General features: G+C 44.7%; 1 protein-coding gene across 1 annotated transcript in view; it reads right to left on the reverse strand.

Moving 5' to 3' along the window:
• LOC129700835 (multimerin-1-like) overlaps positions 1–19,122 on the reverse strand; it is a 47,020-nt gene extending 27,898 nt beyond the window's left edge. The window contains 3 exon segments of the mRNA XM_055641578.1: positions 1,967–2,073; positions 9,635–9,754; positions 18,705–19,122. Of these exon segments, the coding sequence (XP_055497553.1) occupies positions 1,967–2,073; positions 9,635–9,754; positions 18,705–19,099 (622 nt within the window). The 5' untranslated portion in view covers positions 19,100–19,122.
• Between the last annotated feature and the right edge of the window lie 6,571 nt (positions 19,123–25,693).

Consider the following 25,693-nt stretch of genomic DNA (forward strand, 5'->3'; position numbering starts at 1 on the left):
ACCATAATGACACATCAAGATGTTTGTACAATAGCTTTATCTTGACACAAAATTGCATTGGTGTCATTAACAATCTAATGAGAAGGGACTGGTGTCTTGTCTTGATGGGTGGTAAATGCCACTATTATCTGTAGTGCGAGTTTAGCAGGGTAATTAGAGTTAGTATGCAAAGTGACATGGAAAATGGGGATGGCAATGATTACACAAGCAGCAGGGAGGAACGCAGATCAAGGAAATGTTAAGAACATTTGTTTCCTCCTCCCTTTCCCCATCAATGTGTGTTCTGCTAATGGACTAAAACTAAAACGATCATTCAGACATCTTCTCTCCAAGTGTTTAGGGAGAAAATGCAGATGCTGGTTTGCGCCGTAGACAGACACAAAATGTTGGAGCAGCTCAGCGGATCAGGCAGCATCTCTGGAGAAAAGGAATAGGTGACGTTTTGGGTCAGAGAAGGGGAGAGGGAAACGAGGTGAGAAATATTACAAAGAATGAGAGTTACGGAAAGAGCAAATCAAAGCCCGCAAAGATGATCAAGGAAAGGTGGAGCCCACAATGATCCATTGTTGGCTGTGGAAAAGGTGATAATCAGTGATACAAACAATGAGACTAAGCAGGATGACAGTGAAACTATTTGTTAAAGAAGGAACTGCAGATGCTGGAAAATCAAAGGTACACAAAAATGCTGGAGAAACTCAGCGTGTGCAGCAGCATCTATGGAGCTAAGGAAATAGGCAACGTTTCGGGCCGAGACCCTTCTTCAGACAGAAGTGTGACAGTGAAACTAGTAGGATGGCCAGGGTGGGGGAGGGACAGAGTGAGAGGGAGAGCAAAGGGTTACTGGAAATGAGAGAAATCCATATTAATATCGCTGCCAGCCCCACTAAGTTACCCCAGCATTTTGTGTCTATCTTCTCTCTGAGGCTCGGTCTGCTATAGTCAACTGGTTTGAATATTCTGTGGTAACGTTTAAAGGAGGAAGGTGGGAAACCTTTAAACTTAAAATCCTGGTCACTGCAGTTTGAATGTATGGCTATAGCTGTCTTTGTGGTTTTCAGTGTCAGATGTCCCTGCCACTGAGTCACAGGCAATTTTGTCTGCCAAGTGCGGCCTGATCTATTGTGTTAGTTCACTTGCTGTTAAAGCTGGTCACACGTCTAAGTTCCTTTAAGCGCGAAGGAATGTTAATATAAATCTGGAGCAACCCTCAGGGGATGCTGGGATTCAATTCTTGCTCTTGATCTCCACCAGAGATGACCCGCTGAGTTACTCCAGCACTTGGTGTCTTTTCACTTGGTCAACCAGCACCTGCAGTTCCTTGTGTGCTCAGGGTAGATTGTTGCCTTAATTTCCTGGCAGGCTAGATCGCAGGAACTTTATAGAATCTGCCTGAATTTTAATTGCATTGATTTCAAACCAACAATCTTTTTTTTTTTAATTGTTTTCTTTCCCCAAAAAGCAAAACTAAAACATAAAAAACTGAGCAAAAAGAATAATGATAAACATAACAATGGTATTGATACGTAGGGATCAGGATTACTGGGATCAAACCAACAATCTATCTCGAAGATAGACACAAAGTGCTGGAGTAACTCAGCGGGACAGGCAGCATCTCTGGAGAAACGGAATAGGTGCGGTTTCAGGTCGAGACCCTTCTTCAGACTGAAAGTCAGGGTCTCCTCTGTTCATCGCAGAGTGCTTCTCATTAAAGCTGAAGACCACATGTTTATGGCTCCCAACATAATCCCTTCAAAAACAGAGGGTCCCTCGAGAGTTCCCGCCTAAATCTCTCCATTTTGTCTTTAAGCTGCTTTTTAAAACCTACCTCTTTGTCGCAGCTTCTCGTCCCCAGATCTCCCGTGACACAAGCCTGAAATCTGACTGAAAATCACCGTGAGAGATATGTGGCTTACAGTATATGCATCGATGTAGCAGCATCAGACCCTCTCACTGGTTTACCACTGACCTTTAGGTTGACAGTCAGCTCCAATATATCCAGGGCAGCATTTCCAGTTCAATGACGTCACTATCTTGTGTTTTATTCTGTAAGTGGGTTGATTCTGAATCTGATGCCTATGAACAGAAATATCCAAATTGTTTAGTCTGGTGAACCACTTTAGAGATTGTGCTTTTGAATTGTATTGAATTGAATTACATGAAATAGAAACACGCCTTTCAGCCCACTGAGTCCATGTCAATCATCAACTTGTTCTCCGTTAATAAAATTGACTTTGACTTTAACTTTGACTTATCCCACGTTTGCACCCACCTCTTGTACATTTAGAGTATTGTATTCAGTTTTGGACACCATGTTATAGGAAAGAAGTAGACAAGCTGGAAAAGGTACAGAGAAAAGTTACGAGGATGTTGCCAATACTCGAGGGTCTGAGCTGTAGGGAGAGGTTGAGCAGGCTCGGACTCTATTAGAGTCACAGAGTGGTAGAGTCAAAGAGTGGTACAGTGCCGAAACAGGCCCTACAGCCTAACCTGCCCACACCGGCCAACATGTCCCAGCTACATTAGTACCACCTGTCTGCGTTTGGTCCATATCCCTCCAAACCTGTCCAATCCATGTACCGGTCTAACTGTTTCTTAAATGTTGGGATGGTCCCTGCCTCAACTACCACCTCTGGCAGCTTGTTCCATTCCCCCACCACCCTTTGTGTGAAAAAGTAACCGATCAGATTCCTATTAAATCTTTTCCCCTTCACCTTAAACCTATGTCATCTGGTCTTCGATTCACCTACTCTGGGCAACAGGCTCTGTGCATCTACCCGATCTATTCCTCTCATGATTTTATACACCTCAATAAGATCTCCCCTCATCTTCCTATGCTCCAAGTAATAGAATCCCAGCCTACTCAGACTCTTCCTATAGCTCAAACCCTCTCGCCCTGGCAACATCCTTGTAAATCTTTTCTGAACCCTTTCCAGCTTGACAACACCTGATCCATAACATGGTGCCCAGAACTGAACACAAAATTCTAAATGCGATCTCACCAACATCTTATACAACTGCAACATGACCTCCCAACTTCTATACTCAATACACTGACTGATGAAGGCCAATGTGCCAAACGCCTTTTTGATCACCCTGTCCACCTTCAAGGAACCATGCACCTGTACTCCTAGATCCCTCTACTCTACAACACTACCCAGAGGCCTACCATTTACTGTGTAGATCCTGCCCATGTTAGACTTCTCAGAATGCAACACCTCACACTTCGCTGCATTAAATTCCATCAACCATTCCTCAACCCACCTGGCCAATCGATCAAGATCCTGCTGTAATTTTCCACAACCATCTTCACTGTCTGCAAAACCACCCACTTTTATATCATCTGCCAACTTGCTAATTTGCCGTTCATTTTCTCATCCAAATCATTGATATAGATGTCAAACAGTAATGGGCACTAAACATTATGGTCGATATACTGTACACTGTACACTGCGGACAGTTTGATTGTAATCATGTATTGTCTTTCTGCTGACTGGTTAGCACGCAACAAAAGCTCCAGTTACTAAATGTAACTAATCTAAACTCGCCTTACTATCTCCCTATTGACATTGCCTGTGGTCTCAGGGCTCATTGAATGATTCCTGGACCCATCACAATCTTCTGTGCATTTGTTGGCTTGTATTTGGCACCATTTTACTCTCCTTGAGGCAGATGTCTACCACACCTGCTCTGTGTCTGTCACCATATCATCCAAGAGCCCACATTAAGCTTTCATTAGTCTGACTCTATTTCCATAATCTGCCTGCTCTTGCGCCGTTAATCTGATATTAAGAAAGTGATTTTATAGAGGCAAGATCATGAGAGGACTATTTAGCCCAAATTCACAGTCTTTTACCCAGACTAGGGAAATTAAGAACCAGAGGACTTAGGTTTAAGGTGAGTAGGAAAAGGTTTAATAGGAACTCGGGCTAATTTTTTACATAAAGAGTGCTGGAGTAAGTAGTTGAGGCAGGTGCTATCACAAAGTTTAGACAGGTACTTGGATAGGATGGCTTTTGAGGTATATGGGCCAAACGGAGGCAGGTGGGACCAATGTAGATGGGGTATGTTGGTCAGCTTGGACAAGTTGGGCTGAAGGGCCTGTATCCACACTGCATGACTATGACTAAGCACAGGCAGATGAGAATAGTATATCTTGGCATCACGTTCAGCACAGATATTATGGGCCAAAAGAGTTGTTCCAATGCAGTGCTGATGTATGAATATATTGAATAGGAGAGTCCAGAGGGCACAGCCTCAGAATTAAAGGATGTACCTTCAGACTGGAGACGAGGAAGAGTTTATTTAGTTAGAAGGTCGAGAATCTGTGGCCAAAAATTGGGTATCTTTAAGATGGAGTTTGAAAGGTTCTTGATTAGTACGGGTGTCAAAGGTTATGGGGAGAAGGCAGGAGAATGGGGTTGAGAGGGAAAGAGATCAGCCATGATTGAATGGCGGAGTAGACTGAAACTGAATCATCCTGTCAACAACAGCAGTCCTGAGCTACTATCTACCTCAGTGGAGACTCTTGGACTTTACCTAGCATTAAATGTTATTACCTTTATCATGTATCTGTACACTGTGGATGGCTCGATTGTAATCATGTACAGTTTTTCTTGTGACTGGTTAGCGCACAACAAAAGCTTTTCATTCTACACGTGACAATAAACTAAACTCAATGGGCTGAATTGTCCAATTTTGTTCTTATGTCTTTTGATCTTATGAATTAAGGCATTTTACATTATTAAAGGAAATTATCCTTCTTACATTATCAGGAGGGTTCCAAACAAGCCATGATATATACTAAAGAAGAAGATTTGAGGTAATAAAAAATGTATGAGATTCTATTCAGTATAAAGATTAACAGATGCAGACACCGCACCAAAACAGATGTGGAGATAGGCTGGTTAAATGTGCATCTGCCCACTAGACATGTAATTACATCTGTGCTCATTTCCTGCAGAAAAAAAAAAAAAAAAAGATTTGATTTCATCGCAAATCATATTTAACTTTTGTTTTATTTTAGCTTCTCTCTGCCTCAAAGGACAGACTTGGCACTTGTTCCTCTTTCAAGGTGAATGGATTTGATTGCAGTTGTAAGCAGCGGAAAGCTGAATGTGTAATTTTTGCCAGAATGAAAATGTCAGTGATTTTGAGGATGTATGTACGTTGAATGGTGTTGACAAGAACAAGCAGACTCCTAGATTTTCCGGATGATTTCTCTTCTCTTCCCTTCACTGTAGCAACACCCTGATGAGGCATAGTCACAAAGGCAATAGACACCCATCTATTCCTCATCCTCACGACTATTGTTAGTGATGGATTGTTAACACAAGGCCAAAGACACAGAGAGAAAAAGATGTTTAAGCCGGGTGCTCCAGTTTCCTCCCACACTCCAAAGAGGTGCAGGTTTGAAGGTTAATTGGCTTCTGTGAATTGTAAATCGTCCCTAGTGTGTAGGATAGCGCTAGTGTATGGGTGATCGCTAGTCACAACGAACTCGGTGGGCCAAAGTGCCTGGTCCCATGCTGCGATTCCAAAGTTTAAAGTCTAAAATAAAGTCTCTCCTCCACCTCCGACTATCCAGAGAAAACACAAATCCAACCTCTCCCTGTGGTTGATATCCTCTAATCCAGGCAGCATTCTAGTGAACCTTCTCTCCACCCTCTACAAGCCTTCATATCCTTTCCATAATGAGGTGATCAGAACTGCACACAATACTCGCAACGTGGCCTATCCAAAGTGTTATAGAGTTGTTTATGCATGTTTTCATATCCTTTCAGGTCATACAGTAATACACCATGAAAAAAGCCCTTCAGCCCAACTTGGTCCATGCCGACCGACATGCCCCATTTAAACTAATCCCATTTACCCACATTTGACCCATATCCCTCTAAACCTTTCTATCCATGGACCTGTCCAAAATGGCTTTTAAATGTTGTTACTGTACCTGTCTCAACTACTTTGTCTGGCAGCTGGTTCCATATACCAACCACCCTCTGATTGAAAAATGTATCCCTCAGTTTCCAATAAAATCTTTTCCCCCTCACCTTCAACTTATGGTCTCTAGTTTCTGATTCCCCGACCCCGGGATAAAGACTGTGTATTCACCCCATCCATTCCCCTCATAAACATACACCAGAGCATAAAAGAGCAGCACCGCAGCGGTAGAGTTGCCACCATTCAGCGACAGAGACCCGGGTTCGATCCTGACTACAGCTGTCTGTGTGGAGTTTGTATGTTCTCTCTGTGACCACATGGGCTTTCTCCAGGAGCTCCAGTTCCCCCCCGCCCCCACATTCCAAAGGCATACAGGTTTATAGGTTGATTGGCTTCTGTAAATTGTCCCTAGCTTGTAGGATAGAACTATTGTACAGGTGAATGTTGGTCGGCGCGGACTCAGTGGGCCAAAGGGCCTGTTTCCAGGCTGTATCTCTACAAACTAAATGCCCTTACTTTTCCTGCTATAATTCCTATCCAATTTCACTCTCTATCGCTATCTGCCTGGTGGAAGCTGTTTCCCTTCACTTACAACTAAGTGACACAGAGTCAGCGTATTGCACTGGGTGTGAAGATAAATAATAACACATATATATTACTTCACATTGAACATGTACACCCAGAGTGGCTATAAATTACTTCAAATCTGAGTAGTTAGCAGCTGCCATTGAAAGAAGACAAGGGGTGGTGATTTATCCTCTGCTGCATGCTCAAAATGTGCTTTGACATTTTAAACAAAATTTGGAATCAAGTTTTCATGGAGTCATCGAGTTATACAGCATGGAAACAGGTCCTTTGGCCCAAGTCATCCATGCCAACTAAGATGCAATCTGCACTAATCACATTTGCCCATATACCTCTGAACATTTCCTATCCATGTATGTATCTAAATTAGGGCAGCATGGTGGTGCAGCAGTAGAGTAGTAGGTTTCGATCCCGAATATAGGTGCTGTCTGTACGGAGTGTGTACGTTCTCCCCGTGACCGCGTGGGTTTTCTCCAAGATCTTCTCCTCTCACATTCCAAAGGCGTACAGGTATGTAGGTTAATTGGCTTGGTGCATGTGTAAAATTGTCCCTAGTGTGTGTATAAGATAGTGTTAGTGTGTGGGGATTGATAGTCGATGCAGTCTCGGTGGGCCAAAGTGCCTGTTTCTGCGCTGAATCTCTAATCTAAATTAAACTAAACTAAATTAAATGTCTTTTAAATGCTGCAACTGGACCATGGATGAACAAGAGGAAGATGTCTGAACTTTATTGCCTCCCCTCACAGTGGGAAATGTTGATTCTGCTGTGGGGCATGTTCATGTTAAATTCTATAGTGTGTTGTAATCATGTATTGTCTTTCCGCTAACTGGTTAGCACGCAACAAAAGCTTTTCACTGTACCTCGGTACATGTGAAAATAAACTAATGGCTGATGCATACCTTAGTTTAGTTTAGTTTACTTTCGCGATACTGCCTAGAAACAGGCCCTTCGGCCCATTGAGTCTGCACCGACCACGGTCACCTGTACACTAGTTCTATCATACACACTATAGCAGAACCCAATTAACCTGCAAACCTGTATGTCTTTGGAATGTGGTAGGAAACCGGAGCACCCAGGGGAAAACCACATGGTCACAGGGAGAACTGAACCTCCATACCGACAGCATCCGTAGCCAGGATTGAACCTGGGTCTCTGGTGCTATAAGACAGTGACTCTACTGTGCACCACTATGCCACCCACTAGCTGTCTTCAAGTTGACTCACAGTCCTGATGCAGGGCCTCAACCCGAAACGTCACACATTCCTTCTCTCCAGAGATGCTGCCTGTCCTGCTGAGTTACTCCAGCATTTTAATGTCTATCTTCGGTGTAAACTAGCATCCTCAGTTCCTTCCTACACAACACATAATCATGTATTGTCTGAAGAATGGTCTCGACCCGAGACATCAACCATTTATTCTATCTTGTGATGCTGCCTGTCCCGCTGAGCTACTCCAGCATTTTGTGTCTATCTTCAATATAATTTTGCTTCTTATTCGTGGCTGGGTTAATATGTTGGAAGAGCCCTGGATGTCTAAAGTCTAAAATCACATCTTCTTTCAACCTCAATAAATGTGTCTCAGTCTTTGAATAATTGATAATGGTGGAATGCCAGAGAGCTTGGTTGTATGGTGTCAAGATTACAACCTCTTCCTCAATGTTACTAAGATGAAGAAACGGGTCATTGAATTCAGGAAGCAGAATGCTGTGCGCGCCCTAATCTGTATCAATGATGGCGAGGAGATGGTCCTGGTCCTGGTCCTGGTCCTGGTCCTGGTCCTGGTCCAACCACATTGATGCTATGGCCAATGAAGCACACCAACACCTCTACCTTTTCAGAAGGTGAAGGAAATGCAACAGATATCCAGTGACTCCTTCCCAATTTGTACCGGTGCACCACAGCAAACATCCTTTCTGGATGCATCACAGTTTGTTGTAGCAAATGCTCTGCCAAAGAACCTAAGAAATTGCAGAAAATTGTGGACGTAGCCTGGTCCATCATGCAAACTGCCTTGATGCCCTATATCCTCATGTTACCCCCCCCCCCCCCCTTCCAACACCATCTACATTTCAGACTGATTTCAGAAAAGAGCCAACATATTAAGCATCATTCATTCCCTTGTCATTTTCTCTTCTCCCCTCTCCCGTCGGGCAAGGATACAAAAGCTTGAAAGCATTACAACCAGATTCAAGAACAGCTTCTTCCCCCATTGTGCTCAGGCTCTTGAATTAAACTCTCAACAATGAATTTCCGTCAACTCTATCTTGCTGCAGCTCGTGCACGTTGCAAATCTGCACTGTAGCTATAGAGCTCTCTGTTTGCTCTCCACTCCAGCTCATTTATTTTATCTTTTGTCACTACCTGATGTGCTCATGTATGGCATGATTTGCCTGTACAGCACAGAAAATAAAGTTTTTCACTGTACAGATGCAGAGACCAGAGGGGAGTTCCAGCTCAGAGACAAAGGGTGAGCTCCATCACAGAGACCATGGGTGAGCTCCGTCACAGAGTCCATGGGTGAGCTCCGTCATAGAGACCAGGTGGGAGCTCCATCACAGAGACCATGGGTGAGCTCCGTCACAGAGACCATGGGTGAGCTCCGTCACAGAGACCATTGGTGAGCTCCATCATAGAGACCAGATGGGAGCTCCGTAGCGGAGACCATGGGTGAGCTCCGTCACAGAGACCATTGGTGAGCTCCGTCCCAGAGACCAGGTGGGAGCTCCAGCTCAGAGACCAGGTGGGAGCTCCAATGCAGAAACCATGGGAGAGCTCTGACACGGTCACCAGGTGGGTGCTCTGAAGAGGAGACCACGGGGAACACCGAGGTGGAGACCACGTAGGAATATCCATAAGAACTGGCTTGAGGAAATGGCCGCATGTGACGGCAGTAGCACATTGCTACTCAAACAACCGAGGCGCGCAGCTCAGAAAGCAAGCTGTGGGCTTAAAGAATTGCTTACATAAGTGCGAGTTTATGTAAGTCGCCTATTAGGTAAGTCGGGGAGTGCCTGTTTCACAGTACACGTAACAATAATAAACCAATACCAAATAATAAACCAACGCCAATAACATTGAAGACAACTCTGTATGAACAAATAGTGATACATACCTGCTCTGGCATTTTCCCGTGTTAAAGATACATGACCTTGATGGTAACAATATGTGAGTCTGCACGTTCTCCATCACCACCATAGGAGAGAGTCTTGTGTGGACATACGCGCACCAGTTTCTGTAAACAAACAAGGCAGGAGACATTACTTTCAACTTGGATGGTATGCAATAAATTCTGTGGTCCTCCTGTGTGTCCCACAATTACAATTATCCATCTTCTTCTTCTTGCGTATGGCGTGCCCAGCCTAAAGAGCCTGTCCCACTTTCACGACCTAATTCACGACCTCTGCCGAGTTTGCCCTTGACTCATACTCACAGCATGGTCACCTCGAAGTCGTAGGAGGTCGTAGGAAGTCGGAGGTAGGTCGGAGGTAGGTCGTGATGCTAGTCGTAGGTACTCGTGGCATCAAGTAGGTCGGGGCGTTTTTTCAACATGACGAAAAATGTCCACGAGTAAAAAAGGTTGTGAATTAGGTCGTGAAAGTGGGACAGGCCCTTAAAGTTGCAGGTCAACTTGTTGTATTTGATCTATTTGTTTGTGCACATCCAGTTGATTGCATTCGTCGAAAAAGGGTGGACCACATGCAGGTTGCAGTTTCCCACCCCACCATTATCCATGAAAGGCAAGCCTCTCAGTAAACATGGTGATGGGTGTCATGGTATCAGCCCTTAGGAAATGATGAGAAGGAACAGATTAATTGTAAAGAGAATTAATATTAATTGTAAAGAGAATCCCTTCCATCGAGGGGATCTATTGCAGTCGCTGCCTCAAAAAGGCTAACAGTGTCATCAAGGACCCACACCATCCTGGCCACACACTCATCTCCCTGCTACCTTCAGGTAGAAGGTACAGAAGCCTGAAGACTGCAACGACCAGGTTCAGGAATAGCTACTTCCCCACAGCCATCAGGCTATTAAACTTGGATCGGAAAAAACTCTGAACTTTAATAGCCCATTATCTGTTATTTGCACTGTCAGTTTATTTATTCATGTGTGTATATATTTATATAATGGTATATGGACACACTGATCTGTTTTGTAGTCATGCCTGCTATGTTCTGATGTGCTAAAGCAAAGCAAGAATTTCATTGTCCTATCAGGGACACATGATAATAAACTCTCTTGAATCTTGAATCTTGAATCTCGAGTTCCAAAACACAAAGCTATGTCTATCAAATAGACACAAAGTGCTGGAGTTGGGTTTTTTTTTGCACGATTATTGTTTGTTTTTGGGTGTGAATGTGTTTATATATTATTTTATCATTTATTATATTGTTTACAGTGTACTATGTCTACATATTCTGTTGTGCAACTGCAAGTAAGAATTTCATTGTTCTATCTGGGACTATCTTAAGGGGTTGGACAGGCTAGATGCAGGAAGATTGTTCCCGATGTTGGGGAAGTCCAGGACAAGGGGCCACAGCTTAAGGATAAGGGGGAAATCTTTTAGGACCGAGATGAGAAAAACATTTTTCACACAGAGAGTGGTGAATCTGTGGAACTCTCTGCCACAGAAGGTAGTTGAGGCCAGTTCATTGGCTATATTTAAGAGGGAGTTAGATGTGGCCCTTGTGGCGGCTAAAGGGATCAGGGGGTATGGAGAGAAGGCAGGTACGGGATACTGAGTTGGATGATCAGCCATGATCATATTGAATGGCGGTGCAGGCTCGAAGGGCCGAATGGCCTACTCCTGCACCTAATTTCTATGTTTCTATGTTTCTACATGAGAATAAAACACACTTGATTCTTGACTCTTAACATAAGGGCTGCATTACATTATAGTCTTTGTCCAATACAACTGATAATTTATTGTATTATTGTTTATTGTATATTTATTTGTTGTGTTATTGTTTTTATGTGTCTGTAAGAAACTGCAGCAAGTAATAATGTAATTGTTCTGTTCCTGTTGCATGTGACAATTAAACCATTGACTCGTGATTTATTTGGTTTTTCAGAGTACATTGGTGGCGAGTCTAACTGTTCCCAGTTGCTCATGCAACTGTAAACCAGCAGATGGCAGCATCTGACAGCAGAAGCCAGGTTGGACTGGAGCAACAGCACAAGCCAGAGAGAGGCCACACAAACAAATTGCAGGAACAGCACTTCATATTTTGCTTGGGTGGCTTAAAACCAGGCACGTGCCGACAGGGTAGACAAGGTAGGCACTGCCTACCCTGACTAAAATTATAAAATGGTAATTACTAAATATAAATAGTAAAGGCATGGGGGAATTATGCCTATCTAAGAGATCGATCTCTTAGGTCGGCATAATTCTCCGTGCCTTTCATCCGCAGCACTTGTAACATGTGAAGGTCTGTGCAGCCCACGTGCCGTCAGCGCTGCTTCAAGCCGTCAATGACAAGCGGGGCTGAAGGCAGCAGAAATTCTGCCTTTGCTGGACTGCGCATGTGCAGCGCTAGTTTCTTGGCGGGGTTTTCAAATACGGATTGCCATTATCTTAAGTGTATCTTAGGAAACAAAGAGAGAAGAATGGAGTTTGTGTACCGATAATGTGGTAAGTACATTTCTTGGTGCTTTATGTTTTTAAATACCGTATTTCCCGGGGTGTGGGGGGGAGAGCTCCTTTCACAGCGTTTGGGGAGTCTGGCCCTGGGGTAAAGTTGCGGGGAGGGCACGAATGTTGTGAAGGAGGGGATCGGGATAATGCCACTTGCGATGCTCCTTGCACGGAGCCACCGCATTGAGGCGGTGGGGGAGAAGTAGCTCGGGTGGCTGCGAGCCGGCCGCCACCTCAGCGCCTTCTGCCGGCCCCCGCTCACCTCTGGCATCTCTCCGTCTAAAAACCTCTCTCCTGCTGCTCGCCAGCCTCACTCATGTCAGCCGCTTCCCGAAATTCCTTAAATTCCGACAGCGTGATTGAGGTTACTCAGCTGTGGGAATTTAAGGATTTGCGGGAAGCGGCTGACATGAGCGAAGCCGGCAAGCGGCAGGTGAGCGGTGTTCAGACGGAGACCACTGCCAGAGGTGAGCAGGGGCTGGTTCCGCTGTCCGGCCCCGCGGCCGCTCGCAGCCACCCGAGCTGCTTCTATCCCCGGCTACAATGCGGTGGCCCCGTGCCCGGAGAGCTGCGGCAGCGATGAGTGAGTGAGCTACCGGCATTATCCCCGACCCCCTCCTTCTCAACACTCCTGCCCTCCCCGCATCTTTACCCCTGACACAGACTCTCCACACGCTGTGAAAGGAACTCTCCCCCCAATTGGTCCCTTGAACAAGTGTTGTCATTCAATTAGATAACAACACATTCAACTATCCCCCCAACATCGGGAACATGTTTCCCGTCTCTAGCGTGTCCAAACCCATAATAATCTTATATGTTTCAATAAGATCCCCTCTCATTCTTCTAAATTCCAGACTATACAAGCCCAGCCACTCCATTCTATCAACATATGACAGTCCCGCCATCCCGGGAATTAACCTCGTGAAACTACGATGCACTCCCTCAATAGCAAGAATGTCCTTCCTCAAATTTGGAGACCAAATTTATAGACTGGTAGCGCCAGTCCATTGTACAGTGAAAAATCTTAACTTACCTTGCAACTACCCGATCACACAAAATGTAGTGAAGATCGACAGAAAGTGCTGGAGTAACTCAGGGGGTCAGGCAGTAACTCTGGAGAAAAAGGATGGGTAACGTTTCAGGTCGGAACCCTTCTTCAGTCTGAAGTAGAGTCTCGACCCAAAATGTCGCCTGTTCCTTATCCAGCACTATGTGACTATTTTCAGTGTAAACTAACATCTGCAGTTCCTTCCTACACACAAAATGTGGTGCTGCGCCTACCGATGGGATACAAGGGTAGACAATCGGAAGCTTGCTCTTCAAGGTACCCACTAAGACACATCGGAGTGACGGAGAGAGTTGGGAAGGGAATCCTAGAGTTCACTAATGTGCTGAGAGACTCGCTGAAGCTTGGTGCAGCAAATGCAAAGGCTCTTTGAGGAAGGACCACCACATTTTGTGTGTTCGGGTAGCTGAAAGTTAAGTTAAGGGCCTGTCCCGCTTAGGCGACTTCTTTTGCAAGTGCAGACGACTGTCATAGTCTTGATGAATCGCCAAAAAAGTGAATGTATCAAACGCATCCCACGACTTTTTGTCTGCGGAGGGCGCTCAGCATCGCCAAGGACTGCTCTCACCCCAACCACGGACTGTTTACCCTCCTACCATCCGGGAGGCGCTACAGGTCTCTCCGTTGCTGGACCAGCAGGTCCAGGAACAGTTTCTTCCCTGCGGCTGTCACACTACTCAACACTGTACCTCGGTGACTGCCAAACACCCCCCCCCCCCCCCCCGGACACTCCTCCCACAGGAAAAATACTATGACTGTATGCATATAAATAGATTTATTTATTGAAATCATATTCTATGTCGCTCTTCCAGGGAGATGCTAACTGCATTTTGTTGTCTCTGTACTGTACACTGACAATGACAATTAAAGTTGAATCTGAATCTGAATCTGACTATGTAGAAGACATCCTACGACTATGTAGGACAAGCTACAACCATCTACAACTCAATCACCAATGTACTCGTGACAATTGGCGACCCAATAGTCTGAAGACAGAACTGAAGCCGACCACCTTCGACTTACAGACGACCACACCCACGATCACAGAAAGCAAGTTACAACAAGCTACAACTGGCTACGACTCTATAGTCGTAAGATCACCTACAAAAATGACGTTAGATTTTTCAAACATGTTCTTTTAAATTCAGTGCATTGCCTTTTTCGAGATGTATAAAAATAAAATCATTTTAAATGCAGTGCATTTGAAGTGCTTGTGTCTGTTTTCTTCATCAAAATAAATGTGAAAAGTCAAACTTTAAATACAGTGCATTCCTTCCTTGCGTTTGTGTGTGTTTCAATGATCTAAATATATGAGAAATTAAATATGAGATAAAAGTGATGACATAAGGGACGACTATGAAAAAGAACGATATTCATGCATCAATTTGAGGTTAAAAAGTCAGGGATTTTCTTTATTGGTGATGAAACATACAAAAGTCTTATAAACAAAACAAATGTTGAGAACAGCCTGGTGGGTGGTTTTGAGGGTTGTGTTCTGCCCCTGCTCTGAAGCCTTCTCCTCGGAGCCATGTCTTACACCGTCTGATCCACTGAAAGAAATATTGTGCAATGACCGCGCACTGGAACGACAGCGCATCACATGCTGCTGTTTACATACCTTGTTTTTAGGGATGAGCCGATGAAAATGACCGGTCAGCAAAGGCACTTAACTAAGACTACCTACGACCATCACGACTACCTACGATAACATGGCAACCCCTCTGACTACGGCTAGACCTACCACTACAAAAGTATCGATTTTCTCCATGTTGAAAAAATGTTGATGACCATACTGAGGCCACAACTAGTTCCCAGAATGCAGGAACTCCTCCCGACCATGAAGGAGACTCACCTGCGACCATGTGTCGACCATGTGTCGAGCGCAGAGTCTCCTGCACTCGCCAAAGAAGTCGCCTAAGTGGGACAGGCCCTTTAAGATTTTTCACTATGCAAGGTGCTGTGCAATGGTGTTACTGAGGGTCTGCGTCTTGGGGGTCTAAGGTGGACCTTGAGGGTCTGAGTCTAGGGGGTCTCCTCAAACATCAGAAGGTGGTATTGTGCCAGAGGCCACATATACAAAGTATTGTGTTGACACAATTATGTATAAAACCAGCAACACTGAATGTACAGACCAACACAAAGAATCTGAAAGGCTTTGCATTGTTTTCCATTGTTAATATATTTTTTACTATGAATAAACTATATTTTTGAAATATAAAAAAATAGAAGATTTTGGGAGACTCTAAAATCAAATAAACATGGCTGGAAGAATAATCTAACAAAGAATTAGCCATTGTTTCAGAGAGGCAGGAACATATGGGGAGGGATATTTATAGAAGGCTCTGCAAAGTTTGCATCCTTAGTTGTGTGTCAGGTTTTGGATATTTCACATCATGAGATTAAACTGTGCTTTGAATTGTTATGATATAGATTCACTGAGACCATACTAGTCCGGAGAGAGTCAAATGAGTCAAGAGAAGAAGGAGTGGTGCTGAAGGTCTATTGTTGAGCTGATCATCACGTTCTCAGGAAAGAAGGGTGTGTCACTGTGGAAAGATGTACCCAGTTGAAACACTGCCAGTAAGTGTTCACCATTCCATCATCGTTGACGTCAATCTTGGTGTCCCAGTGCAACTTGTTCAAGGTCTCAATATCCGTGTGATTCCAAACCACACAACACGTATTGAGTTATCCGTGACAGATACAGACTCTCACATCATTGGACCCCAAACGCACATATGATGAAAATGCTCTTTGTAAATGTGCACAATGTAAATTTAGTGTAGTTTTATCTGGTTTGTTTAGTTTAGATTATCTTGGTTTAATTTAGCTCAGTTTCATTTGGTTTGGTTTGATTTAGTTCCGCGGTGTCCAACATGACAGCTGAGACATTTAAATTGAAGTAATTCAATAAGTCACAATGAAGCATGGACAGGGCAGACAATCAGAAATGTTTTCTCCAGGTGGAAATATCAAATCTTCTTCTTACATCTTAAGCCCTTTGCTCCTCTAGGGAGCATAGGCCATTGACAATTGTCCTCCACCTCACTCGGTTGTTGGCAGTTATTTCGAGATCTCCCCAACTGGGGGAGGGGATATCAAATACTAGAGGGCATAGCTTTAAGGCGAGAGTGACTTTAGAATTTCGACTTTAGAGATACAGCACAGAAACAGGCCCTTCGGCCCACCGAGTCCACATCAACCAGTGATCCAGTACACTAGCACTATCCTGTGCACAAGGAACAATTTTACAAATTTACCGAAGGCAATTAATTTACAAACCTGTACATCTTTAGAGTGTGGAAGGTGTCATAGCACCCAGAGAAAACCCATGCGGCCACAGGGAGAACGTGCAAACTCTTTGCAGACAGCACCCATGGTCAGGATCGAACCAGTGTCTCTGCTGTTGTAAGGCAGCAACTGTATTGCTGCATCATTGTGCCACCCTGTGGCAAAGTTTAAAGGAGATGCGTGGGGCAAATATTTTTTCACGAGGTGTGGGTAAGTGCATGGAACATACTGCCAGGGATGGTGGAGGACGCAGATACCACAGTGGCATTTAAGAGACTTTTGGATAGGCACTTGGATATGCAGGGAATGGAAGGATATGGATTATGGGCTGACAGGTAAGATTTGGTCTTGGCATCATGATCGGTACGGGCATTGAGGGCCGAAGGGCCTGCACCTGTGCTGTACTGTTATATGTTCATCCAGCAGGGTAGGGGAAAGTAGTCACCAGCAACAGGGAGGGAGGGAGGGAGGGAGGGCAGAGGGTCACTCCATTTTGTAGAAGTCTTTATGCAGCCAAATCTATTTGATACAAAAACTTAGCCGGTTCCTGTAGTTTCAGGTAATGGTCCTTTTAAGAACTAATGACTGGATCATTTAATGGGAGTAACAAAAGGGAAAGCATCTGCAGAGAATAATCCAGCGATTGTACATAAATCGATGGGCTATTAAAGTTGGGCTTTGACCTCATCAGGTGCTCCTGTGCTGTACTGTTTTCAATTAATTTTGTTTGAGATGCAGCGTGGAAACATGCCCTTTGGCCCACGGAATCCACATTGAGAAGCGATCCCCGTACACTAGCACTATCCTACACACTAGGGATAATTTATAATCTTTACTGGTCAATTAACCTACAAACCCAACAGGAGGAAACAGGAGCAGCCGGAGAAAACCCACACGGGCACGGGGAAAATGTACAAACTCCGTACAGACAGCGCCCGTAGTGAGGATCGGACCCGGGTCTCTGGCACTGTAAGGCAGCAACTCTACCGCTGCGCCACCGTGCCTTATGTGCAGTTTAATGTTCTATTTTCTTAAGTCAGAAACTTAAATTAAAGGGCAAACTACGTTCAGTAAAGGTGATCATGAAACGACAAAATAGTTAAAAAACTACAACCATCTGTTGATTGGTGATTTGCAGGAAAGGAAATTCCTTTCCAGTAGCCGGTGTGACTCCAGAACCATCAATGCGACAGACTCCAAACAGCCTCCAATTCAGGGACAACCAGGGTGGGAATCAAATTATATAATTGCCAGTGACAACCATCCCACGAGTAAATATAGAAAAATTTTAAAAAGCACTTATTCTGGCATTCATGACTCAGCTGAGGCAACATTCCTGCCTGATTCCCAGAGACATCAATTCCTTTAGTATCCAGAGTCTGAGATAATTGAGGCTGGGGAAAATGCTTGAAGATTGAATATATATATATATATGTATATGTGTGTGTGTGTGTGTGTGTGTGTGTGTGTGTGTGTGTGTGTGTGTGTGTGTGTGTGTGTGTGTGTGTGTGTGTGTGTGTGTGTGTGTGTGTGTGTGTGTGTAAACTATATCTGTATATATCTGTATATATACATATATATATATACAGTATATATATATTCATAGTTATATATGTGTTTGTGTGTGTGTGCGTGTGCGTGTGCGTGTGTGTGTGTGTGTGTGTGTGTGTGTGTGTGTGTGTGTGTGTGTGTGTGTGTGTGTGTGTGTGTATATATATATATATGCACACACACACACACACATATATATATATATATATATAATATATATATATATATATATATATGATTATATTCAATCTTCAAGCATTTCACCCAGCCTTAATTATCTCAGCCTCTGGATACGAGAGAGAGAGAGAGAGAGAGAGAGGGAGAGAGAGAGATGGAATGCTCGGATAAGCAGTCAAATTACTTTATGAATCAGATAGATAAGCAGATAGAGATAGAGACCGACACTATTATGTAGAGTTATGTTGAGAGGGCAGCACAGTGGTGCAGTGGTAGAGTTGCTGCCTTACAACGCTGGAGATTCGGGTTCAATTCTGATAGAATAGGGTAGGGGTGACCGTTGGTCAGCACGGGCTCGGTGAGCCGAAGGACCCGTTTCCATGCTGTATTTCTATATTCCGTGTTGTATCACTCCATCAGAATAAAGACAAGATTATTGTAAAATAAACTTTCAGTTGTACTTACTTCCCCCTGGCCGTCTCAAAGCTGACTTTGCTGCCTCCAATCCTGCTGTAGGATGGGTACTTCTGCCTGGTGCTGCCTTTACTCACTCCACCCGCTACATCGAGTGCCTGCCTCAGGGATCTGTTAGCAGCAGGCAGCCCAGCAGGCGGCGAAGCCCCCGTCTCAAGCTTCCCTCCTCGATCTGTTGTGGAGACGTTGCTCCCATTCTCGGCTGCCCACTTCACTCTGGAACTCACCTCGGGAGCCACGCAGCAAACCTGTGAAAGGGCAGAAACTAACCCCAGAATAAGGAGGCTTCTCGTTCCGACCGAGGTGGAGATCACCATCCTTCGCTTTGTGCCACCCATCATTGTGCAGTGAATGGTCCCTTGCCTGCACTCACACAATGAGATCATTCCTCTGTCAGCTTTAAGTCTTCTCAGCAAGGAAACGGCATCTGCATGCTGGATGTGACTGGAGGAAGCAGGCCGGCCCTTCCCAGGAAGCTGGTCAAGAGAAAAGCTGGTTGCAGTTTCCGTGAAGTCGACTGATAGAGATTTTCCATTGATTTTGCAAAGGGGAATGAATACTGTTTAGTTTTAGTTTTTGGAAATACAGCATGGAAACAGGCCCTTCAGTCCACTGAGTCCATGCTGACCAGCGATCACCTGTTTGCACTAGTTCTATCCTACACACTTTACCAACAATTTACAGAAGCCAATTATCCTGCGAACATGTAGGTATTTGGAATGTGGGAGGAACCCGGAGCACCCAAAGGGTCATAGGGAGAACACGCAAACCCCATAGAGACAGCACCTGCAGCCAGTATCGAACCTGGGTCCATGGAGCTGTAAGACTGTAATGCCCCTGTCCCACTTAGGAAACCTGAACGGAAACCTCTGGAGACTTTGCGCCCCACCCAAGGTTTCCGTGCGGTTCCCGGAGGTTGCAGGTGGTTGCCGGAGGTTGCAGGCAGTGGAAGCAGGTAGGGAGACTGACAAAAACCTCCGGGAACTTTCGGGAACCACACGGAAACCTTGGGTGGGGCGCAAAGTCTCCCGAGGTTTCCGTTCAGGTTTCCTAAGTGGGACAGGGGCATTACTCTACCACTACGCCACTGTGTCTCCAACCAATTTGTGTTGTTGCTTCATCAATGAAAGGCAAAGATACTTAACCATAGATCACGGGACAGTACAGCAGAGGAACAGGCCCCTCAGCCCATGATGCACTCAACAAACACAAGGCCACGTTAAACTAATCTCTGCCTGCATCTGATCCATATCCCTCCATTCCTGCATGTACACATGCCCATCTAAAAGCCTCTGAAAAGCCTCTCATGCTCAAGAGTCAAGCGTTTAATTTGTTTAATTGTCATATGTCCTGACAACTGAACAATGATATTCTTAATCGTGGCAGCTTAACAATCGTGTAAACAAAGTAGATGGAGATAATATATAATAAACAAAATGTCAATAAATTAATAACCCCAAAACGAGTGCAAAAAACCCTGAAGTCCTTAGTGTAACCAAAGACAGTCTATTGTTCATCGCTGAGGCTAGTTTAATTTAGTTTTGAGATACAGGCCCTTCAGCCCACCAAGTCCGTGCCGACCAGCGATCCCTGCACACTGGCACTATCCTGCTCTCAAGGTACAATTTACTAATATACCAAGCCAATTAGCCTACAAACTTGTACGTCTTTGGAGTGTGGGAGGAAACTGGAGCTTCCCAGGGAAAGGTCACGGGGAGAATGTACAAACTCTTTTTTTTTTTAAAAAATCTTTTCATTAGAGGCAGGTACATATCATATTAAAAACATTTCATGTATATCATTCCTACATTACTAATATTATCGATTGATATTAACTCTGCTTCTAGTATTTTTTAATTTTTTTTTTTGAGAATGTACAAACTCTGTACAGACAAGCACCCATAGTCAGGATCGAACCTGGCTCTCTGGCATTATAAGGCAGCAACTCTACCACCACGCCACTGTGTCGCTGTGTTGCGTAGTGTTCAAGAGCCTGATGGTTGTTGAGAAGAACCTATTCTTGAACCTGGTGGTCACAGTTTTCAGACTCCTGAATCATCTTCCCAGTGGAAAGAATGAAATAAGAGCGTGGCCAGGGTTGTGTGGGTCTTTGATGCCACTACCTGCCTTTCTGTGTAGAAGGTCAAGAGTCTTTGTTTTCCAAATGCCTTTATTTTCAGAGAAAATAAAGATAGGGGTGGCACAGTGGTTCAGCAATAGACTTGCTGCCTTACAGCGCCAGAGGCCCGACTTTGATACTGACTATTGGTGCTGTCTGTATGCAATTTGTACCTTCTCCCTGTGAAAACATGGGTTTTCTCCTGGTACACCGGTTTCCTCGTACATTCTCATAGTGTGCAGGTTTGTAGATTAATTGGCTTTGGTAAAAATTGTAGATTGATCCTAATGTGTAGGATAGCGCTAGTATGCGGGATGATCGCTGGTCGGCATGGAGTCAGTGGGCAGACGGGCCTGTTTTTCTCACTGTATCTCTAGTCCAAAGTGTTTGTTGACATATCAAATCACCTCAATCTTACCACGAAGTAGAGGTGTTGTAGCCTTTCATAACCTCATGTCATCAGAGCAGGATTAGGCCATTCGGCCCATCAAGTCTGCTCTGCCATTCAACCATGGCTGATCTGTCTTTCCCTCTCAAAGGCATTCTCTTGCTTTCTCCCCATAACCCCTGACATCCGTACTAATCACGAATCTGTCATTCACCGCCTAAAAAATACCCTATGACTTGGCCTCCACAACCATCTGTGACAATGAATTCCACAGATTCACCACCCTCTGACTAAATATATTTCTTCCTATCTCCTTTCTGAAGGTACGTCCTTTTATTCTGAGGTTATGGCCTCTGTTCCTAGACTCTCACATTAGTGGAAACATCCTCTCCACGTCCATTCTATCCAGGCTTTTCACTATTCGATAAGTTACTCTTGCACTTAAGTATGATTGTTTCTAATGTATAGTAATATTATAACTGAACTGTCTGCAAAAAAAAGAATTTCACTGTTCCTAGGTGACAATAAAGTACCATTGAACCATTCAAAGCCTCCACATCCTTCCTGTAATGGGGTGACTAGAACTGCATGCAATAGTTCGAACGCAACTAAGTAAAATACTAAAATTATGCACTATGATTCCTGATTCTTATACTGAATAAACTTATATATTGTCCATTATACTTTTTGGTTTGTTTATTATATTTAGTCTAAAGTCTCAGGTAGGCCAGCAGCATCCATAAAGACTCCTCACACCCTTGTAATGGACTGTTCGAACTACTTCCTTCCGGCAGACGTTACAAGGCCTTCTATGCTCGCACCTCCAGACTCAGGAACAGATTCATTCCCAGAACTATAACGGCTCTGAACCGGCCCTGCTGAGTGCCCCCCCACCCCCATGAACTGTCTCCCTCAGATGGTCACGTCGCACAGACACATCTGCTTCTGTTTTGACTATTTTACTGTTTTAATGTTCTTTTTACAAACCATGTTCTCGGGATATCTAAATCTAAATTTTATTATTTATTTAAGATATGACGTCGGATGGAAGCTGCATAACCAAGTCTCGTTGCACTTATGTGCAATGACAATAAAATATATTATTATTATTATTATTATATCATCTACTGACTGCAATATTTACAACCCATTGTGCTGCTGTTAAAAGCAAGAATTTCATTGTTCCATTCTGGTGCATATTTTTATACACTCTTGACTCTAACTTGGTGAAGGTTAAAAAGGCCGAAGAGAATTACTGGAAAAAATGCACAGTGGCACAATGGCAGAGCTGCTTCCCCACAGCGCCAGAGACCCGACTTGATCATGACTACAGGTGCTGTCTGTATGGATTTTGTCCGTTCTCCCTGTATGCGCATGGGTTTTCTCCAGGTGCTCAGTTTCCTCACAAATTACAAGGATGTAAGGATTTGTAGGTTAATTGGCTTCTGTAAATTACCCCTGGTGATTAGGATACAAAACTGGGGATAACATGGAACTAGTGTCACTGTGTGATCGTTGCTCGGTACAGACTCGGTGGACCAAAGAGCCTGTTCCCACACTGTATATCTAAACTAAACTAAACTAAGTGAAAACTATGAGGCCTTGTACGTTTATATGTTTTGAAGGAGGAAAGGTGAACCAATGTTCATCTCTGCCTCAGGGGAACATTAAGTACAATCTTGCATCCATACCTTCCAGTAATCAGTTTAAGCTCAATAAGGCTGGAAACCAACATGGCAAACTGACTATCTGATGCATTGGCAACTGGTTGTGGTTTCTCTCCATTTGTGTCCAGAATTAGATTATTTCAGTTGCAATGGAGCTTCTAGGCATAAGATTGCCCTGACAGGTCTCAATTGTGAAAGCACTTGTTGTTTTCCAACCATTCACATGCCACAGAAGACCAAAGTGTTTGACTTATGATTGGAAGAATGTAGAAACAAGAAACCTCAGATGCTAGTTTACACCAAAGGACACAAAGTGCCAGAGTAACTCAACGGGTCAGACAGCATCTCTGGAGAACCTGGATGGGTGACATTTTGGTCAGGTCCCAACCCTGAAACATCATCTATCCATCTAAGCCACTAGGGGCACCACATTGATGGCAGCCTCTGCCTATAGTCTGTCTGTTTTTCTGTCTTTTTTTTATTTTTAGTCAGTTTTAAAAGTTTGTCTTGGACATTTCTTTAGCTTTTCTATGTTGGCGAGGGGGGTAGGGTAAGGGAGAAACCGGTTCCCAGTCACCTCCTGGCGAGGACGCGACTATTCTCCGAGTCGCGTCCTCGCCCCCCTCCTCGCGGCCTAACACCTGGATTGGAGCGGCCTTTCCTGCCGGGGACCCGGACCAGAGCATCAGCAGCGGCGGCGCAGCGCTGGATACATCGCGGAGCGGGCAATTGCTTACCTAGTGTTGGGCCTGCTGCTTTAGCATCAGAGCTGTGGTTCGTAGAGCTTCCAGCGCGGGCGGCACTGACTTCAACATCGCGGAGTCCTGGGGCCTTTTGCCGAGGGCTGCCAGCATTGAATCTCCGCCCAGCGCGGCCTGTGGACTTCGGGAGCCGCGGACTCCAGTAGGAGGTGGCCGATTCAAATGTCCAAGCCGCTGAGGATGTCCTCCAGTCCCGACGTCGGACTTCCATCACCCTGGCGTGCAGGCCTGAACATCGGGCCGCCCGTAGCTGCGACAGCAGAGGTTTCGGGAGCCCCCCCGACCACGGGAGGACAACAGAGGAGGATGACTGAATTTTGGAGCCTTCCCTCACAGTGGGAAACTTTAATCCCTCTGTGTGGGGATGTCTGTGTTAAAGACTATCGTGTTCTATGCTCTTTATTATTCGTATTGCTCTATGGCGACCACACATTTCACTGTACCAATTGGCACATGTGACAAATAAATGTATCTTGTATCTTGTATCATCTCCAGATATACTATTTGACCTGCTGAGTTACTCTGGCACTTTGTGTCCTTTTAGTTATAATTGGATCTTCCCCACACCTTTTAGGTTCCATGATGGGGTGGCACGGTGGAGCAGTGGTGGAGTTGCTGCCTAACTTCGCCAGAGACCTGGATTTGATCCTGACTATGGATACTGTCTGCATGGAGTTTGTACGTTCTCCTAGTGACCACATGGATTTTATCTGGGTGCTACGGTTTCCTCCCACATTCCAAAGATGTACAGATTAGTAGGTTCATTGGCATCAGTAGAATAGTAAATTGTCCCTGATACACAAAAAAGCTGGAGAAACTCAGCGGGTGCAGCAGCATCTATGGAGCGAAGGAAATAGGCAACGTTTCAGGCCGAAACCCTTCTTCAGACTTCAGACAAGTAAATTGTCCCTAGTATGTAGGATAGTTCTAGCATATGGGGTGATCGCTGGTCGGCGTGGACTCGGTGGGCCAAAGGACCTGTTTCCGCGCTGTATCTTTAAAGTCTAATGTCTAAATTCAATAACACCATGGAGATACTACTTCCTAGCCAACCCATTCTGTCCAGCTACTTGCTGCTACTGAAGATAAAGACTATAAAAAACATATCCTCTGAGTATCGTGTTCCTCATGTCAGTTTAGGTAAACAGAATAGTTCCCAACCATTGTAAATTTTGCCCTGAATCCAGATACTCTGATTCAGATTCAGATTCAATTTTAATTGTCATTGTCAGTGTACAGTACAGAGACAAGGAAATGCATTTAGCATCTCCCTGGAAGAGCGACATAACAAACGATTTGAATAAATAATAATAAGTGTCCGGGGGGTGGGGGGTGGTGATTGGCAGTCACCAAGGTACGTTGTTGAGTAGAGTGACAGCCGCCGGAAAGAAGCTGTTCCTCGACCTGCTGGTTCGGCAACGGAGAGACCTGTAGCGCCTCCCGGATGGTAGGAGGGTAAACAGTCCATGGTTGGGGTGAGAGCAGTCCTTGGCGATGCTGAGCGCCCTCCGCAGACAGTGCTTGCTTTGGACAGACTCAATGGAGGGGAGCGAGGAACCGGTGATGCGTTGGGCAATTTTCACCACCCTCTGCAATGCCTTCCGGTCGGAGATAGAGCAGTTGCCATACCATACTGTGATGCAGTTGGTAAGGATGCTCTCGATGGTGCAGCGGTAGAAGTTCACCAGGATCTGAGGAGACAGATGGACCTTCTTCAGTCTCCTCAGGTTCCCACCCCGGACACTCCCTGTTTGAACTGTTGCCGTCAGGCAGACGGTACAGATCTACAAGGACAAGGACGAACAGACTAAAAAACAGTTTTACCCCACTGCTATAAAAGCACTAAATGTAGCCGCCAAGGAACGCAGGGGCGATACAGACTAAGGGACTGTGGTAACTGTGAAATCGACAGAAGGATGGAGGGTTGGGTGTGTATGCGTGCTTTGTTCGTGGTATTTATTTAATTGTTTATCTTTAATATTTTACCTTGTATGTATCGTTAGCTTTTAGAAATGTTTGAATGCTGCACTGACTGGCTGACATTT

The sequence above is a fragment of the Leucoraja erinacea genome, chromosome 1 (genome assembly GCF_028641065.1).
Source record: "Leucoraja erinacea ecotype New England chromosome 1, Leri_hhj_1, whole genome shotgun sequence".
Classification (NCBI taxonomy): Eukaryota; Metazoa; Chordata; class Chondrichthyes; order Rajiformes; family Rajidae; genus Leucoraja; species Leucoraja erinaceus.